Source organism: Zootermopsis nevadensis, unplaced genomic scaffold (assembly GCF_977971745.1).
Source record: "Zootermopsis nevadensis isolate Lab colony 2312 unplaced genomic scaffold, Znev_1.0 Znev_ptg000018l, whole genome shotgun sequence".
Classification (NCBI taxonomy): domain Eukaryota; kingdom Metazoa; phylum Arthropoda; class Insecta; order Blattodea; family Termopsidae; genus Zootermopsis; species Zootermopsis nevadensis.
In genome coordinates, this window is record NW_028259150.1 from 3,931,193 (window position 1) to 3,952,450 (window position 21,258).

The following is a 21,258-nucleotide window of genomic DNA, read 5'->3' on the forward strand; positions in this document are numbered from 1 at the left end:
CATGGTTTGGGCTTCTTGTATCCTTGTTCGCACATTGCCTTCCTACTACATTAGCGGAATATGGTATTTCCTGTAAGATGGACTTAGCTGTAATTTAAAATGATTAAGGTGATATATTTTGTTACATTTTCCTACTGTCTCCAAGTTTCTGGCTCTCCTAGAAGTTGTAATTTATCCATTTCCTCCTGTTATTTATTTATTTATGTATTATTTAATGACGCTGTATTCTTCAGTGAATACGCCTATGTTGGGTGATTTATTAAATCGGAAGTCTCTAATGGGTGGGACATGTAGCACGTATGGAGGAAATACGAAATTATTCCATTTCTACGAAATATATTAAGGGTAGAGTACTTTGAAGAGGAATGTACAAATAAGAAGATAATATTAAAACGGAACACAAGTTATATAGCGTGTGATGGTGTCGTCGGAATTAAACTGGCTCGACATAGGATCAAATGCCGTGCTTTTGTGATGAAGTGCCCATTGGAGGTCCCGCCTCTTCATAAAAATAAAATGTTTCTAAAAATTGTGTAACTACAACCAATCATTCCTGCTAAATGAAAACGTTTTTACAGATAGATTGACCCACACCTATACGATGACAGTAGTACTTCTGGACAAATCGGAACAATCACTCCTACATCTAAGACCGATATGTACATCTGATAAAATTAAGAAAAGACAACACCTCGCCCAAAATTGAAAAACAAATGGCATGAAACATCACCAAATGGAATCATATTTGAGTTTTAAGTTCGTAAATAATTTACACCTGATGATGGTTTTATAAAAACTGAAACATGTTGTGTAAAAGATGTTCCAAAATGTAAATCGATCAATCGATATGGAACATCAATGATATTTTATTATCTTAATTATAAGAAATTTTAAATATTTTAAATATTGTGATAAGACGGATTAAAATAAATAATTGTTAGAGTATTAACAATATGACGCAATTACACTATCTTATAGATAGATTATAGAAAAAGTAGCTTTATTTTTAATTAATGCTGTCACGATATTCTTAACCTTAATTGGTGTTCTGAAGTGTAAAGACATGTTTCAAATTGAAATTATAGAGGTTCACACGAAACTTTCTTACAATGAACGAAAATAACAAAGCTGATGACCCAAAATTCGTAACATATTTAGTTAAAAACGATTTTCATTTAATTTTGCAATTCCAGCGCTTTTTCTGTGCAAGGCCCACGTGTGAGAAAGTAAAAATATATGGAAGGCTGTGTTATTAGAATGTCTATACAGATTATCGAGAGCCGAGTTAAGTTGTATCGCGGCTCGTACACACATGCCTACGCTTCAGTCCTGTGTAATTTTAAGCGTTAGTGCAAGCAAGTTCATCATGCAGACCGACACAATCTTCCTCTAACGAATCAATTTATATGTTTGCCCCACAACTTTCAAATGCCAAGTCAATATATGAGTGCATTTGTTGAATAATAAACGCGAAAGCTTTTTATTTATTCAGTGTAACAATAAATTGTGCTGTGAAGCATTCTTGTACCTTATAAGCACTTCCGGTACTTCAACTCCTTAATATTCGAAAGCTTCAAAATCCACTTGCTGGATTCATATATGGTAACGCTGTTACTCATAAAAGTTATCGATATGGCATAGGTAAGACAGTCACGTCATTGCATGCCAAACTCCTTATTCAATTGCGTTTTACAATTAACGGTAAGGCGACTTCAGAACACGCCGTGCATGCGCCGATAATTTTATTGCGTACCGGAAAATTCATCTTCCTTGTTTAACTCTTACAAACTCTATGAGGGAGGAGGAGTTTCTTGCCAGTTGATATGACAATATTTTTCTTGAGGTTTGTGAAATTTGCTTCATATTAAAACATTGCAATTAACATTATAATTTCTTAGTAGTGTTTATTTTATCATGCACTAATTTATTGTACAGTAGTATTTTCTTGCAAATGTAGTAGGTTTGGAGTTCAGAATTTGCTTTCCTTAACTTAAATAGTGTCTGTAGGCTTGTTCGGCAGATACGCGCAAAAATGAAACTCCCTTGACAACTGTGTTCGAAGTTTAAATAGAAGATTTCGTATGTCAAATCTTGTCTGACGTCATTGGGAAATTTCGGAAAATGAATAAAAAACACGATCTGTCCATTAAGCATTCATTTTATGTAATTTGCGTAAAGATCACATATAAAGTCAATAATTCAATTGTACATGAAAGTATACAGTGCATGAAAGGAACTAAGTTTTTTACTGAATAGAAGCTTGTATGTTTCTGTATTCATGGTCACTGTGATGCTGGCCCTGTTGTAGGAATTTACTTACCAGCTGAGTAACAATCAGTTGTTCGTCTAATTAATTCAGTTGCTGTCTGGTAAAAGTTCACCGTGACGGTTTTCATAAAGACTTTCTTGGCCGTGTTCTCGAAAACCTGTCGTGGTCTCGTTCCGATTTAAATAATATGTGGATGCGAACGTATAAAAACAAGCAAGGACACTTAATCATTAGACGTGTGAAATAGTTTAGGCAGGGTACTTAATCAGGGCATGCACAGAAAATAAGTCGCCTACACTAAATATTATTATTTCTGACATATTGTAGTATTTATAAAAATGTTTGGTGGCCCCAGTTGAGAATTTTGAAGTCAGTTTTTATATAGTTATATGTTATTCTTATTTGTAAGCATCAGGATCGTTAACGAAATACACTTCGCATACGACATCTTAGACTTAATGAACATTCAGACTTAAATCTGTTCTTACACCCAGCCGTTTAGCCACTCCAATTTGCTAACTAACGCTCTAACGTCTCAAGTCAAGATTGGGTTGTCATTTGGTTTATCTGATTATCTTTTGTGATTCAAGTCAGTCCCTCCAGGTCAGTACCACGACTCCTTCCTTTTAAACTCTTCCCTGCCTCCCTGAAAATAGAAGCGATATGTTTCTCCGAAGCGTCCTTAACCACCTACAAGATTACGCGGCGTCACAGCCCAGAAACATTTTCACTGCTGCTAGAGCCTTCGATGTTAAATAACGGATTACTTACTTCCTTATCGGTTCGAGCAGTATTGTGACATTGCAAAGTATTTGCATAGGAATGTCGCCCACAGGTCGATGCCGTGAAGCCAAACAGTAGCGCAGCGCTTTGGTGCTGCGAAGTAAATAGCTTCCACGTGACGAAGCTCCATACTGCCTTACGCATTATTCTCTTCACAATTACATAGTTCTATACAATCGAACCTTTTTAGTATACCTTTCCAAGCTTTCCACAAGTGACATTCTTACCCTACTTTCCATATTTCAACAGGATAGGTTTTTGGCATCAAGTCCATGTGCACGCACATTTGTGCCTCTTTTCGAATAACATTTGAATCAGTTGACAGATATTTGTATGGTTTGATATGTATGTTAAGCCATTTTAAAATTACCTTTGTATGTCATTTTAATTTACCACGAACACTAGAACCCTTATAACGATTCGTGAGTAAGGAGCGCCACTACAAGCGTATTATCTTAGAATAACTGTGCATCATGGAGTTTAAGAGAGGAATTTTATACATCACATTAAACGTCGCAGTTGCAGCATGCAAGTTGAGCTACAACAGATGTGTATTGCAACCTGCACTTCGAAGCAACAAACACAATGTAACATATCTGATCCAAGTGCACTGATCGTTTTGTGGGCATAGTTTGTCGGCAAGTTCCACTGTTACCTCCGCCTCCTGGCCGATAGGCGTTGGACTGTCAACAGATGATTACATCGAGTGATGTTTTGTTGTACAGTAAAACATTGGCATTAGATATCGATACATCTTGAGCCCTGAAACGGAGGCAGTGCGTTCCTTTGAAGTGTTGGTATCTACCTGCAGGCCCACACGGCGTCACAACCCAGAAGGCCAACATCGGTATCTTCACTGACATAAGAACATCAGATCTCATACAGTGAAGTAAGAATCCGCCTCACTTCAGTCGAAGATTCCGTCTGATTGGCCCCGGTTTGTCTCTATTTCTGGACACTGTGAAAACAGGAACATTGCATTCATAGTTACTAAACTTGTAAATTAAAATAAATACACTTATATTTAGGGGGGGAAATGTACCTGAAAACTGTTCCTGAGGGTTCCGCTAGTGAAATAGCACTGGTCGTATGCAAACGAGTCTGTACTCCAAATGGGATCAGGCCCTGCGCCCTGTTTTTTTAAAGTGGCTAGCGGTTACAATTTTTCGAGGTGCCTGAAGGCTGGATGAGAGGTCAGTCCATCCATAGCAGTCTGTGAGAAAGTTATTAAATGAAATAATTATGAAAATAATGATAAAAGGTGGGAACCGGGCGTGACTATGGGCCTCTCATTTTTCGAAAAATGCGTAATCGTACACATAAAAAAATTTCGTTAATCTCTTTAACTTTTGGTCGAAGTCTGAAGGTTTGTAACGATAGCGTTATAACATGTAAAGATTTTATTTTCGACTTGTTTGTAGTCTGAATTGTAAAACTACTACGGTTCGAGAGCAGGTCTTCGTATGGAACGGGCAGAAATCCTATATGTTGGGGACCCCTGGTTGAGCTAGCCTCAGATCTGGAAAAATATATTTGTCTTTTTTTCCCCTTTTTACCTGAAGACCGAAGCGAATCCAACTTTCGAAAAGTTATAGTTTCAGTATTCAAAAGAACAATTTCCCACATTCTATAACTTTTATTTCGATTATTTATCAGCGTGGTAAATATTTAAATAAACACTCAGAAAACATTTTATATGGAGTGTGACTTATATTATGATAAATATTGTAGACAGTAGACCACTGTATTTGCATCTTCAATAAGTGACCATCGAGGTCGCAGAGGTATGCAGAATAACAAGGAGCGCATTTACGGAATGTTTTTACTCCCAACTGGAACACACATTTTTGAAGCTACTTGAGGAAAGTCTTTACTTACATAAATTTTCCGTGCATTAGTGTGTGTACAAATTTATTGTATCCATTATAGTTTCCCCTCTGTGACGCCTGTGATATTGAAGGTAACTTTTACCGGAACCTTACGTCTTTGCGTTAAATCAGTATATTCATAGAGGGATGGGGGGTCAGGGGAAGATGTTGAGAGTCACATTCTTGGTTCACTGTAGCTGTTACGTGAGCATTATCATAAAGTAGGAAGCCTTGCTCAGTTCAGTGTCAGCCCTAGATTTGATGCATCTCCCTTGAAGCCATGTTGGTTCGCAAAGCTGGTAAGAAAACGCTTTCGCATTAGTCTTCTGACATCTGCAGCAAGCACAATGCTGTTGTAAACGCGACTAAAACGTGCAGTCAATAACATTTAATTGGAATAATCAAGTTCCTTTTGTAATGCAAAGTAAGTTTACTTGTTTCTATTCTCCGGTTAATGAAATGTATATTATGTGCGGGATGTCCGACCAGTCTCTTGCCTTCAACAGGAAAGTCTTCGAAAAGTAATTTAGTAAAACTACCTCCGCCTTAAGCATCCTTATACACACTTCAAGGGACTTAAATAATGCAACTTTTTTTCAAACGGTAATTCAGCTTTAATATTTATTTTGGCACTATGATAATTAATTTCCATTGCACAAAGACTGAGCTAAGTCCTAACACGCGTGATCAGTTTATTTTTCCTGTAGCCGCCATATTATCTCAGAATATTTTGTTTATAGCACAGATACGAGGTGCGATCGGAAGGTTTCAAGACTGCGCGTATAAAAACCCGTACACTTATCTCAGGTATTAAATTCATTTATCACCCTCGAAGTAGTTCCCCTGGGAGTGAACACAACGATCCCAGCGCCGCTGCCAAGCCTGGAAGCATCCCTGGAAATCTTTCTTTGTCAGCCTGTCAAGCACCATCTGCGATTCTGCCTGAATCTCTTGCCAAAGACTCGCCAAAACGGCTACGGAAACCTATGAAATGCTAAAGCAAGCATTTGGGGAGTCAGCAATGGGTCGTGCACAAACTTTTGTGTGGCATTCACGTTTTAAAAATGGCCGAACCTCTGTCGATGATGACGAGCGTTCTGGACGACCATCTTCGAGCACAACGCCCGAAAATGTGACGAAGATTCGGCAGGCCATTCACGAAGATCGACGTCGTACCATCAACGACTTGTGCGACATTGTTGGGATAGGCTATGGGACCTGTCAGCTGATTCTAAAGGAAGAACTCCACATGCGACGCATCATGACAACGCGCCAGCGCACACCGCCCTCAAAGTTCGGCAGTTTTTGGCCTCAAACACCATGGCCGTCATCCCGCACCCTCCTTATTCGCCGGATTTAGCTCCGTGTGACTTCTTCCTCTTCCCAAAGATGAAAATTCAGCTAAAGGGAAGGAGATTTGAGACGATAGAAGAGATTCAGGCAGAATCGCAGATGGTGCTTGACAGGCTGACAAAGAAAGATTTCCAGGGATGCTTCCAGGCTTGGCAGCGGCGCTGCGATCGTTGTGTTCACTCCCAGGGGAACTACTTCGAGGGTGATGGATGAATTTAATACCTGAGATAAGTGTATGGGTTTTTTTTTAAAAAAATAGGCGCGGTCTAGAAACTTTCCGATCGCACCTCGTATACCTCAATTTGTGCTGTATCTTATTTCTATAAAACGATAAATAAATCGAGCACTTTTTCATCAGTTCAATATTAGAAGTTAAGTTATATTCACGCATTATTAACTAAAATGCTAATGATCTGCTCACCAAAGAAGTTTATGAAAATCATATAATGAACTTAAAGTAGATTGGAGATTAAAAGGAGGAGGTTCTGGGATTTGAAACAGTAACAGAGACTCCTAATTTTTGACGAAAATTTGAAATTTCTGAGGTTTAATTCGTAAAATTTAAAAATAACAACGTTTACATTTATACGAATACGAAGGCCCAAAATATATAAATATGTCGCAGAGATTACTCCTTGTAATTGCACTGAGCTGTTACTCGAAGCTTCTGGAGCGCGCGAAGTGAGAAGGAAATTGTACGCGGCGCGTTTACACTTTTTAACTTAGGACAAAGTAACACTTTAGTACGACGGACCGAGAAATAATCTTGAAGAAATGTTTTATGATTTCCAGCGCCTTCAAAAAACTGGGTGACATAATTCTTGTCCTGTTCGTGACTGCTCATTGCGGCAGAAGAACAGGATGTTACCGGAATTAATCGGCTACTGACCTTAAAAATTCTATCGTGTTGAAAAGCGGGAGTTTGCCGTCATGGCCATCTTTAGTTAGTAAAATTCCATGGGTCTTAATTTGAAAATAACCCGTATTTTGGAAGTGCAATATAGATACAGGCATTAAAGGATGAAGCCGGGGGGGAGGGGGGGGGCTGTATACGAACTCTGTATTTCTTGAATGAATTCATACACTTTACACCCGTGGGTATTGAGAATTGTCACAGGTAAAACGATAGGCCGTAGTTCATATTGCAGGAAGCCAGTAGTGTTGTGAATAATTAAGTGCTAGATTGATACATGTTACCACAAGAATAAAATTGTGGAACGTGTCCTTTTAGCGTTTCATTCTACCTGCAGTCCTATTATACTTCGTTTATTAAATCACCTAAGTGTGTTTGTCGGAAGATTTATAGTATATTGTGGTTCATCAGGATTTCAACGAATTACAGTGACCAGTTGTAATTCGTGCATTAGGTGGTGTTGTGATTGTTTCTGTGGTTACATGAACAAATGCCCTTGTTGCTCGTATACGTGTTGTAGCCATTCAGCCGTGCCCTAAGGCAGTGCTATGAGTTAGATCCATTACGTGTCAAGAATGCTGTAGCCCCACTTGGTATAACGGGAATCCAACACCTCTTCCATAATCTATTTATAACAGTAGACCTCACACGTAAAACTCAAAATCACACGATGTTTTAAAAATATTACAGTTAATATAATTGGAGGTGTCCTAAATTCAAAGAGTCGAAGAACATTATCAGATCATCATAAAACATGGCTTATTAATGAAGTTTTCTACAATAAAAATTGTGCCGACAATTTTAATCAGTTCCTCAGACATAACAATCTCGTCTCTAATAAAAACATTTTTATTCTGAGTAACGGGTCTTCATAATTATTACCGGATTTCAGAGAAGGCATTTTATTTATTGCAAACTTCGACGCTTGTATTATATTAATTAAAATTCGCATAAATGGGCACGATTGAACATTCTCTGTTTTTTGCAAATTGGCGTAAGAACTTATTCTACAGTCTGGTACTGGTTATTCTTAACTTCTTTCTTTCAGAAACTCAAAGGGAAATCACGGCCACGATGGGACCTTAGCGCACTACGAGGAAGAAGTACATGCAGATTGAATGTGTGTGAGGACAGCTTCTGTAAGTACGCAGTTTGTGTGCATTGTCAGTAACTGTTTGAACAGTCTCGTCAACTGCAGCTAAGCATCAGCCTAACCGTAAAGTCTGACTCTACTGCCTTCTCTAAGAACCAATGCGATGGACTTTTATGTATAAAATGTTAACAAAATTCGTGCTGTAAATGTGTTTCTTCAAAAATAACTAATCTTCTGTGTAAGTTTGTAAGGACTTCTTGAAGTCAAAGTTGTAGGAATAATTGACGGTCATTTTGTTCAGTAATTTCAATGGATTAGAATGTTAATTTCCTATAAAAGACACTGGAACAACAAAGATGTGTTCACTTAGAGCAGTGGGTGGGTACACCCTCCTTGGTCATATTTACAGTGCAGGTATAAGATATGCACTTTCGATCCCCGACGGAGGCAGAGGATTTTTCCTCTAGCCTCTGCGTCCAGACGGGCTTCCTGTCCAGAAGGTAACAGGGGTCCTTTCCTCGGGGGTAAAGCGCGACCGGGTCGTGACGCTGACCACTCACCCCGTTCTAGTGCCGGGGTTAAGAATGAACAGGATGTGTATCAGCTCTTCCCCTGAGCGCCTACATGGCGCATAACGGGATATCTCTTTCTTTGTACCTTTTCATTTTATGTGAATGAATAGTTAGATTATAGCTGATTTCATTTATGAATATAACATAATGCTTGTTCATTTGTCCTGTTGCTCATTAAGATGACCAGACTGAACAATTATGCGATGGAATATCTGATCAACAATATGGCCTTCGCTTTGTTGTGTGTTGCTTATGATTGGGGTTCAGAAAATATCAAAAGACTTGATGAATTTTAATGAAAGAACCATTAATTTTATACTTACGTTTCACCCTACGCCTCTGAAAATTTCAATCATTTCACCCTATACTGGATTTTCTTTACAGCCCCTTAGAGAGTCGAATAAAATTTTTAATGTCAAAAAACTTCTGGTATAAATTTATCTCCAACCCCTTCTTTTCTAGGGATGAAAAGCATACAATCCCATGGGAGAAGTATAAAAAATAAATAAGTAGAAATACGAATTATGTTTCTTTCAAACCTTAGGAAAAAAGGGGTTAAAGGTTTCGTTAGTGAATTATGAGAAATGCCGTTAAAAAACCCACACAGCTCCAATAGCTCAAATTTCGCTGCTAGTTTTTTAGTAAATGAATACTACAATGCACCAGTGAAGGGGATAAAAAACTTAATGGATTTTTGTGACTTTTTTCTTTAGTCCATGGCGTGCACACGGTTGCACGGGACGAGTTGGGGCTGGCAAGAGTGGGGAAGGATCTCCACGGGGTGTCGAATGACATGTTAGCCCTGAGGTGTTGGATTGAGGGCTTTTCCCCCCAAGTAGGACATATATTTTTTCCTCCAAAGTTTTTACTCATAATGCCAAAAAGGCAGTAACCCCCCTGCAGTGACATTATGGGAACAGTCCCAAAACAAAAGTAGCCTACGTCTTGAACCCTGCGTGATGTTTTCGACTGTGTATCTTCAACCTGCTCATTCATGCTTGTAGGTCTGTCCCAGATGACTGATTGTGGGGAGATTAGAGTCGGTGTTTCGCGTTAACTGCGAAACAGATTGTTAGATTGGAGTATCTGAATTACAAGCGAGGAATCGATCGGTTTATAGATTAGACTATTTAATGACGCTCTTTCACTTGAAGATGTTACATGTCTGTAGCATAGAATGAGATAGGAAGGCGACCGTGACCTATTTAAAGCTGCTATCCCAGCCTTCGATTGGAGTGACTGAGTTAAGCGATGAAGAGACTTCAGTGACAGTAGGTGGTAATCGTACCCCCAATACAATTTGTGAGTCTCAGCCCTACAGCAAGCTGCTTGGCATGTCCAGAAAGTAATGGGACAGGGGCTATGATGTCAAAATCAAAGTAACATAGGCCTTTGCCTCGTGTTCGATAGATGAGTGGAGTTTCAGTGTCCAGGTGGACTAGATGCAACTTGTTCAGCCTAGAACCCAGCAGCAGTACTGAAGTCAAACTGAAGGTCTCCGACGATGGTTTATTATTAAAACAATGAACTTCTGGACATTATCCATCGTCTTAATTTTTTGTAAAGAAACACGATGTTTCGGTGGCTGGAATCTTCTGGACTAGCTCTATCGCTTGGGCCCAACGGAGTAGGTTTTTATCTGAAGACGGAGACAGTTTCTAGTCTCAGAAACGTCTTTTTTCTTTACAAAATATCGAGAAGATGGATGATGTCCAGAAAGTTCGTTGTTTTAACAGCACTGAAGCTTCATGTTCCTTAGAAGGCTGAGAATTCCTTGACCATTTCAGCGTCTGTCGACTTTTAAAGAACTCTTCTCCATGAAATTAGTTATTTATTAAGATAATATGCAGTTTTGAAAATTGGTTTTGCTTCTGCGTTTGAGTTGTGATTAATTTATTGAAGTTAGAGAGTGGAACAGGTGAGGAGTGGGGGAGACGGGGGTTACACGACCAAGTCGTAATTAGCGAGGCGGCGCGCTAGTAGCATTTCCACGTTTCCGCCTTCCACACACCTGTTAATTCTCCAAGACACGAAAATGTGTAACCAACGGCTTTCTTACCACGAGCAATCAAAGTGTTAATTCTATTTTAACCGTGTTCCTAATAGCTTGTGGCACTGCTAATGGAATTACTTATAAAGCGTCTGTTGCTTCTAAGCTGGCCTTGCGAAATGAAGTAAGTCTTTCGCAGACAAGCGTATCTTATTGTAAATCGTTCTAGAATAATTAAATAATTATTTTATGAATCAGGCTATATCATAACGCACATGTGAACTTTCTTACATCGCTTCTCGGTGTAACCTCAAGGTACAATGAAGTATTCAAATCTCACCTTTAGATGAAGTAGGCTGGAAACTACGTCATTGTTGACATAAAATTCCTCGTTTCGATTGCATGCAATATGTAGAGGGATGCAAGTTGGCAGGTTACCCAAAATGACACACAGAAGCTTGCAGCAGAAAGAGAGACAAAGTTAAGCGTGGGTGTAGGCCGATAGTAGAGACCAATTTAAATTTTTAACGTCGAAACTCGCTTCAGTGCACCGAATCCTTGTTGGAGAGGAAGGCAGAATGTTTCAGGAGGTAAATGTTTCGAAACACCAAGAAGTTGCGCCTACGTCTTGCATTATTCAAGGACTCACCGACTAACGCAGTGGCTATAGTATCGAATACGTTAGCAACGAGAGAATAAATATAAATGAATTTTTGAGGATGAAAAGTGAATTCCGACTGTAGTAGAACATTTTTTTTAATATTCATTTACCAGATACCGAACAGAGAAAAAATAAGACTACACTATGGCAGTACGATACAGCTAACCGACGATCTGAAACAAGGAAAGAAGATGAAGTTCCAGGAATTAAAACGAGAAGCTGAGAATAGGGAAAACTGGAGAGCTCTTTTTGGGCAGAGCAATGGACCTGTCGTAAGACAGAACACTGAATAATAATAATAATAATAATAATAATAATAATAATAGGGCAGTACATAAGCTACTTTTAGACTTCAAGAAAGTTTAGTACTCGGTTACAAGAGAAATTCTGTGCGTCATTCTCATTGAAACTTGTTAGGTTAATTAAAATTTGTTTAGACGAAACTTACAATGAAGCCCTATGGTCTGTAGGTAAACATTTTGTTTGATGCAGTTTGTGTTCAGCGTTGATAAGGGAATAGCGTGCTAGGATGTGGACTGGTTTCAGCTGTCTTAGAACGAGTTCCACTGGAAGGTTATTGTGAACACGGTAATGAGCTTCTGATTCCGTGAAAGGTGGCGCATTTATTGACTAGCTGAATGACTATCAGCTTCCCAAGAAAAACTTTGCTGCGGGAGTTAACAATAAGAATTATGGTTCTGAAGGATATGCTAGGATGCGCCCATGAATCCCTGAACTTACCTGAATACGAAAAACGAATGCTACTTGATTGCGATCTAGTTTAAGTGTAAAAATCTTGGTGTAGAACTTTCGTAACTTAATTCAGCAAAATCTGTCCTTAATTGATATATGGATCCATTGAACTTCGCGACCGTAAGCTTCGAATTGCTGCCTTACAATACAGAATGACACAAAAAGATGTCTACACTTTGTAGTACGGAATATTAAACTTGATATCGATCCCCGTGTGTTGTATTTACCGAAGACTTGGACGGTGGCCATTTTGAACACCTGTTCTAGACACGCTAATTTAGAATTTGCCGATGTTGACGTATGTACTACTTTACTTTATTAAAAAGTCTTTGTTTCATTTGTTAAGTGTGTGCGCCATCTTTGTGGGACATTTTGTATATGCAGTTGAACAGTTCAACAGTACGCACTCACAAATACATGAAGTGCAAAGATGCCTTTCGTTATGCAGTCTTTCTCTCTTCGGTTCTGCGTCTTATTTGTACGGCTCTGCATAGAGCACACGGGCTTTTGCTAAAAGCAGCTTAGCTACATTGGTCTGCGCCCAGCCTAACTTGCACATCGCAACGATACAGATCTCTGGGACCCTCCGTTGTAGAATTGGAGGTCTATTTAGTGTTCTTTACCGCACCAACCAAGATAATATCTGGGCTGACATGACAGCCATTACAATCCCCATGGACATCAATCACATCCGCGTTTCCAACGACATTCTCGTGAACAAACGTCTTAACGACTGCATTGTGTTGTTTGATGCACTACTCCACTTACCACACCGCTTGACACTGACACAGTGATGTCTGGAATAAAGTCGCTCGGTTGTTTACAGAATTTGATTATCAGATTTGATTTGAAGTTATCACGGCGATGAGTTTCAAGATTGCTGTCTTCTGGATTGTTGCGCCGTGCAGTCTAGTAGAAGTTTACCGACGTTTCAGAAGTCCTTGCTGCCTCCATCATCAGGGCGATCGACCTGATGATGGAGACAGCCATCTTAAGAGTGTTTTTACTACACGTCTCCTAACAAGTGTCCTTGTTAGAACTCTGCGTTTATTCAAGTTAGAATCCATTTCTAGTCCCGCAGGAGATTGTGATGTAGCTCAGATGTGGAAATAATTATGCGTAGAAATTTTGTGGAAAACATATTGTAATTTCGATAATTTTTAATCCCGAGAAAGTGATGGCAAGTTATTATTAATATGCATCTCAAGGAAATAGGTTTTGAAGGTGGGATATATGACACAATATTGCGTCCACAGAGCGCCTTGAACATTGGAGTTACCACGACCACTGATAGAGTTTATACCGTCACGTCTCAAATACATTTCCAGAAAACACTTTTTAACTTAGTGTCAACTGTGTTACACTGTTTTGTATGTTTGTGATGTGTCGTTTATCCTGACGAAAAAATGTGAAAGTAGTAAAAACAGATTGTTATGCAATACATTTTACGTAGGAAGACGAAGCAAGTGTAGGACATAACACGGAACTTCGTTATTTATAAGTGTGATCAAATTATTTGTTACCGAACGTAGCGGTCGAGTGGTTATGACTTCAGCTGCGTCTCTGTAAGTCCCCGAGTTCGATTCTCGGCCTGAAACCATTATGTTGATAAAGGGTTTTCGTAATTTTCTCAGTTCCTTCAAGCAATTATGGGATAATTCCTTAAAATAGGCATCCATAGTTTCCTTCCATGTAATTTGCAATGCATCATTTATAATTATTTTTTGGCGCTATGTAACGTATGTAGGCGAGAGTATTTCGTTAAATAGACTAAAAACAACATTTGTTCTTAGGGTATGAAGCCAAGAAAATTAATATGGATTGTTCATGTAGCCCGTTTAGAAGACTGAGAAGCAGATGGAAAGATAATATTGAAAATAATTTTAGGTAAGAAGGTTGTAAGGTGTATGGAGGATGGAGCTGACTTTTCTTAATTTAACAGTGGTTTATTTAACGACGCTGTTACTATCTCAGGATATGTACCGTCGAATGATAAGATGACTTAGTAAATAAAGAATTATAAAATATATGAAAAGAAAGGGTCATGGTCTAACAAAAGATACTTGCCTGGCATTATCCTGGACCTACTGAGGAAAACCACGAAACCCTTAGCGAGGATAGCCAGTGCCCGGGCCGAGAGTTTGATCCGAGAGCTTCCGAATACGGAGGAATGCTAACCACTTGGCCACGACTTACGTTGAAAGTGACTTAGATTGTCCGGTATAGTATTTAATATCCTGAACATTCTGATTCTTTTATCAGAGTTTCAGTTAATACTAAATTAACCCCAAAACACGCTGTCTCGTTTAGTATTTTCAGAATATCCGAAAGCCTACATATAAAATGAATTCATTGTTTACAAAATCTGAAAATAAATTTCTCTGCATATATAGGATCATTACACCTGCTCCCCAACAAACTATTTCACATTCATCCAGTAATCTTACCTGGTAGTATCTTACGTCGCTGTAAGGGCAGATATGACGTCAAAATTATGTAGCCGGCGAAATCCTTGTGATGCCATCTCGGAGCTGTACTCAGCGGACAATTCACTGGTGTGAATCAATATTTTCGTATATGTGACATTCAGTGAATTATGAATTTCGAGATATATAATCTGCTACCTATTATCTATTCCAAATATGTGCATATTTAAACAATATTCCAGTCAACAGAATCCCAAGAGACACAAATATTCAAAAACCCGGATTTTTAAAAAAATATGTCCGTATCACTGACAGATGTAAATTCTTCTTCGTTGGTGTCCATGTCAGATTTTAAGTCTCGGAATAGAGAAGTTAGGTAGTTACGTATACGCGTGTGGCGTGTACCAATTCTCTTTGTTCATAGTCAATCCTGCCTTTCCAGATAACGGTCAAAATGAAGGGGGACCGGTTCATTTTTGTGTTGTAAAAGAACCAAAACCGCGTGTAAAACCGGTGTTTCCGGCTGGATTTACATAAATGGGCACTACGAGTTGTCGGTCAAATTTCTTAGATTGCAGATTGTCCGCTGCTGGAGCGTTTTATTCCGGACACTTGTGAGGGCGGAGACCAAATCCCAGTGATAAATAACAATTAATTCAAAGATGTCTGTCTTCTGAGTTGTAGTGCCTTACAGTCTGGTAGTTCACACACACATTACAGAGGTACTTGCTGCCTCCATCATCAGGGCGATGAATTTTCCGCAAGAGACTTACTCGTGGCCACCATAAAACATCAAATCTCTAAATCATGAGGAGTTGTTTAGGTTATTAAAGCATGCTCTGTTCCTCTTCGACGACATGGTGGTGCATTTTCGACGATAAGATTCGATTTTTAATTACGATTGTCAGCTGCTACAACGAAATGTGTACTTATAACTCCAACGATCATGATGATAGTGACAGTGACGGTTACGATGACGATTTTTAAAATGTTCAACGGTTCTTTATTAGCTGAAGAAGTTACGTAGAGTCTCATAAGAACTTTTGAGGATTCGTCGAGCGGCCAGAGCATGAAGCTAACCACTCATATTTAATTAATACCGGTGTTAAGAACGCATGGAGATATACCTCCACCCCTACATACGTCTGCATAGCTTTGTGTTTAATTAAACACCACAGATAAATTTACCTTCTTATTATAAATTACGCTCCTTAAAATGTAGATGTTAACATGAATATGTATTCGATTGTGTCCAAGAGCCTTTATCATTTTGTGTTGTTGGACACACTCAGATATGTGTATTTTTGGATTCAAAACCACAGGATAGAAATTGTAGAGGTGATATAAACTTGGTGTTGAATGGTATAAGGTGATTATCATTAAACTTGAGGCCATAGGCGTATGATTTCGATTAGCTGAGGCACCGATGGGAAGATCTGCCTTGGGGACAGACAAAGAAACTATGATTGATGCAATATAAACCATTTCAGTCAATCAGACATCAAAATCGATGTCTTAGAGTGTTTAACAACGTTGTATCATTTACATATTTTATGTGACATCGAATAAGTTGCTGAAGTTTATAACATCGGCAGTGAGTTTGTGTGGAGACGATGCTGACCGCCCCTGCAGTCTCTCGATGTTTCCGAGAAAACTAGTGGAAAAATATTTCATCTCGTCGTTGAACAGTCGTCATAATAAATGTCCAAATGGTTTGGAATTTCAATATTAACTGAGCACTTGAGACCGAGCTAGGTGGCTGCAAGGCTCGAAAGTTCAAACACCTCTTCTGTTTGTATTACATGTCCTTCGTCGACTTTTGTTTGTTCCCAATATTGTACATTTTTGAAGACATATATTTTTTAGTGCCAAAGACATATTGACTGTTACGTATTGCTGGTTCAATGAACAGAGCAGGGATCAGGTAACATAAATCCAAGAAATGGACAACCGACTACGTAAAAAGTTGCCAATAATTCATGTTGTAGAACATAAATTGTTGTAGTCAGTTCAGACTGAAGTACTTGGGTTGTGAATGCTTCCCGAATAATAAAAACCGATATATTTTTCCAGCCTTTGATGCGTTATTATTACTGAAATGAGCATTAATAAATTACAAACGTAGACTAGGTTTGTCACATGTATATATAATACGTTTTATAGTTTGTCGCACGCAGATTTTATGATTAGAGATTTCAGGCGATTGCAAGGCCAGTGTGAAGATGGCGGTCGCATGGCCCACGATGAATGATCTGATTATGAGTTCTGTGTGGTAGTTGTGTAGAATAAGGTAGTTGTGAGCTACACTAACGGCCTTACCCGAAGCTTGCTTGGTGTTACTTACCGAAATCCTTACTCAAGTCTAAATAAGTGGCCTCTTAACTGAATTTGAACCAGGTACTCTCGCAGTACGATGCATTTGCTGTACCACTGACCCGGTTTTATTCGATGATAATTATGACGCTGCCTAGGGTTTCTGTATTAAAAAATCTCAACATGCCAGGCACCCGAATTTACTGTTTGTTAGAAGTTGCTGATTCAATATTTATCATAGTTACTTATTACTTACCGTTTGTTGCATAATTCGCTTTTTCAGAATGATTGTTTCAGATCTTTATTGTTTTGTCTCTTATTCTTGTTTTCGTTCCTAAAATCTTGTAAACTGAATAAATGTTATGTTCAGGCCATGGAGCAGAATCCTTGGGAAGCTAACAGTACACTCATCTAGCCAAGAAATACCTTGTATTTTATGGAACCTGAAGGTTCATTTCCACGGCCACAAGGGTCCCCCACCGTTCCTTACCCTGAGCCAGATGAGTCTAATCCACGCCCTAAATCCTAATTCCTTGATATCCATTTTAATATTATTATCCCACATAAGCCTAGGTCTTCCAGGTGGTCTCTTCATTTCAAGCCTCTCAACGAAAATTTTGTACACGATTTTTTATCTTCCTCGTGCGCGCTACATGCCCAGCCCATATCATTCTCCTTGATGAAGAATACACATTGTTTTGCAATTTCTCCATTATTCTCTTCCTTTCTTTCTGTTTAAGTCCAAATGTTCTCCACTGCGCCCTGTTCTTAAATAATCTTAAAAATGTATTCTTACGTCAGGGTGATATCCCAAATTTCACACCAATACAAACAAAGTTCAGGTAAACAATTTTATTTTACACGCCATGTTTTTAGATAGGAAACGGTGAACAGAAATTCTGAACTCTTTGTTAGGAAGCAATTCCCCGAATTTACTCTGCTATTGCGCATGGTCGTCTTCTGGGTTGCTACGACCCAGGAGACCAGCGCAAACTGCGTCGCTGCGAAAATGCCAAAGCTCGTGTAATCTGCGCTTTAGTTCTTTTAGTTAGTTTTTACTGGCACGTGAATTTGTCACATTTTTGACGGAGAATACTTAGCAGAAAAAAAATAATAATATAGTAGCTGGGGACAGTTATTAATGATTAATATGTGGGGACGTGCAAAATGGCAGCTGAGCTGATATTGAGAGAGCTTTCTTTCTGGGCCACAACAGGTCAAAAAATGTGTGATTTTATTTTTTTTATTTTTTCTACGGACTACGCACTCGCTGGAGAAGTTCGATGACTTTGGAATAGTAATAAAGGTTGCGGCTTGTGTTCCCGTTAGGTTTAGCGAGCATTATGCACGGAGTGACGAAGGCAGTTTGAGTGTGTATGTGTGTGTTTCTTGCCAGGCGCCTTTCCGTTCGTTGTATGTATGAGGAATCACGACCCTCCCTTCCCCTCACACTGTTCTCTGTAATGGGTTCCGAGTAATATTTGTTTATGAATGTTTCCTTTCTTCCAAATTGGAAAGAACAATGTTTGTTCTTAGGAAACCGCAGATACAGTAGCCATCGAGAATAAGATAATAATTTGTTAAGACAACAAGTGCTTCAGAACTACGACCGTGTACATTACATTATTGACTACAAAAATTCTCGCTCTTCTGTATACTACACAATCCTTTTCATCAAATACAATAAAATATTAGAATTGTCTTTGAACCAGTGTTTCCACATGCAAAATTTGGTTTCAAATTTATTTTCCTGTGTTACTGTTTTTACTGACATGAAGTCTGTTTCTTCTTCAACATTTTTTTCCTTATCTGGAAAGATTGAAGTATTTTTAAAACTGTGAGCTACCGATGTCAGTTTTTAGTATGTTACTGGTTACATGCTGAATTCGGCAAGGTTTATTATACAGCTGATTCGTGGGACTTTTACATGTAGCAGGTTAACATAGCTATAACAATGGGAGAAACATGTTACACACAAACCGTGTAACGAGGTAGGCTCGTAATTTAATTTCACTGTCATTGTTACTGCTGTATTTCTAATTCCGTACACAATATCAATGTAGTGTTTCGACATTCGCTTGGGGAGACTGGACACTCAGCGTCCTTTCCGGGATTCGACCCGGCCACCTGCTGAATACGAGTTATTACAGTTTGAATCAATTTGTTCGGTTAATAATGGTTCAGAGTCAGTGAAATAGGAGTTTCACTAAGTCTGTCCCTGGTTTGTACCACTTTATTTATACAAGAAACAAATGAACTGTGTTGCAAATAACTCTTTTAGTAGTGTCGAAAAAACCCCACTGAAAATGCGAAACTGTTCACAGCAGACAAATTGATGAAGTACGTGTTATGAATTTTTATGCTGGGGTCTTTATTACGAAGTACAGGGAAATTATAGAGTAGCCGTTATCATACAGACAACATCAGCATTTATTAAGTAGGGCTAGAATATGCTTGCGTGGAACATCTGCTAAGAGTCAGGCTTGGAGAGCAGAATGTAGAACTAGAATACGAAGGAAATGTGACTAATTATAATTGTGTGTAAATAAAAAGGCTTCTATGAAATCTGTGTGGAGTTACTTACGTTGCAAATATTTCTATGTGAATATTAATATTGTATTTAATATTGTATTTTATGGTATTTATTTTATCAGTTAGATACCTTTTATAATTTTTTGGTGGTCCTTAAGACTTCCGAACGTCTACGAAAATGGTGTTCAAAGCAACTTCCCTCATATATTATGTATGATACCTTATTTTCCAAATGTAAACCTGTCCTTGTATTCATTCGATTGTTGTGTTATATGTTTATAATTCATATTTTTAATTTTTAGGCGTGTTTCAGCATGTAATATATAGGCCGGTACCCAAGCGCCTCACCGTCCGTAAATACGTGTTACAACGCGGCTCAGAACTAACACATTTCGAGTGTCTTCTGGGATGTATACTGGTAATTGACCGACGTTTCAGAGGACGATGAAGGAAGTAAGCACCTCTGAAAAGCTGGTCAGTTTCTGCGACAGTAGACGGTTCAACATGGCAGAAGACATCTTTCCTATGGTTCATACAGTTATTGTCGTACTGAATTTTGTGTTTCTGTAAATGTCACTAGCTTATGGTGCAACAGGTGTATGCTGGATATGTAAACACTAATTCAGCTACATTCTTAAAACTTGCATTCATATTTGCGTACATACATATGTAATTACGGGGCGTGATGCTGACCACTCACCCCCATCTAGTGCCGAGGTCAAGAATGAGTAGGAGCTATACCTCCACTCACCCCAAGCGCCTACATGGCGTATAGTGGGACAGCTTTACTTACTTTTTACATATGTAATTAATGTACTGTAGCCGAATTCATGTTTTAGTCATTGGCACTCCTGCTTCGAGTCCCGGCTCTGATTCTGGGTCCATAGTCCGGCTATCCTAAAATATTTCTATTGGTTTTCTTCAGTTCCTTTAAACAAATACCTTAATATGACCTGACTGCTGATTCTCACGTCCTTTACAAAATATCTGACACATTCATCTTTCATTCAGCGCTATTAAACTTGTGCAGTCGATAAAACATAGTTAAGAAAATAAGAAACACACATTTCGTTGGCTAATTAATAAGCGGTGTGGCTTATGAATTAAGGCATTACATAACTGTAGCATATGCATGCTTTTGTGTTGTTTGTTAAACATTAATTAGCATCATGAACAGTATGCGTGGTCATTTATCGTTTGCTGTCGTGTTACAAAGTGGTACTCAGGTGATACTCAGAAAACCTAATATTTGATCTACTTTGAAGACATTTATTGATGACTAGGGACCAGTTCCTGTAGGTTCTTCATAAATTGTATTTGACTAACTCAGCAGACTGCATACTTAAATATACTTCGGGCTCAGAAGCTGCTGGTTGAGGCCATTAAGGTAAAATTAAGTGGCAGAGTTAATTATGGTTTGCCCTCTTCTGGGATATCTGTTTTATCAGGCAAAAAATAACTCTGTGGTAATATGGGTTTATCAACTGCCTCAGCTGCGTTGAATCTAAGATCATCTCAACAGGGGTTGTGAAGAATAGACAAGAGTTTCATGTCGTGACGTCACTGCACTGCATTTATGTTGGACACTGTACATCGTTCAATTTCGGAAGTATACTGTCAGGACTACTTTACACTCAGAGTTAAATGAAGCAAAAACGTTTACAGTAACATCTGTAAGATTTTAATGAGTGTGTATTTTACGTTCTAACATTTTTGTACGATTACTTGGTTT

General features: G+C 38.6%; 1 protein-coding gene across 2 annotated transcripts in view; it reads left to right on the forward strand.

The window, feature by feature from the left end:
* Nucleotides 1-20,296, forward strand: part of LOC110826493 (uncharacterized) — a 147,747-nt gene extending 127,451 nt beyond the window's left edge. For both annotated transcript variants that reach the window (XM_087351139.1, XM_022057200.2), the window contains exons 3-4: nucleotides 8,235-8,325; nucleotides 19,829-20,296. In XM_087351139.1, the coding sequence (XP_087207265.1) occupies nucleotides 8,235-8,304 (70 nt within the window). In that variant the 3' untranslated portion in view covers nucleotides 8,305-8,325; nucleotides 19,829-20,296. The remainder of the gene's footprint in view (nucleotides 1-8,234; nucleotides 8,326-19,828) is intronic.
* Nucleotides 20,297-21,258: the final 962 nt, after the last annotated feature.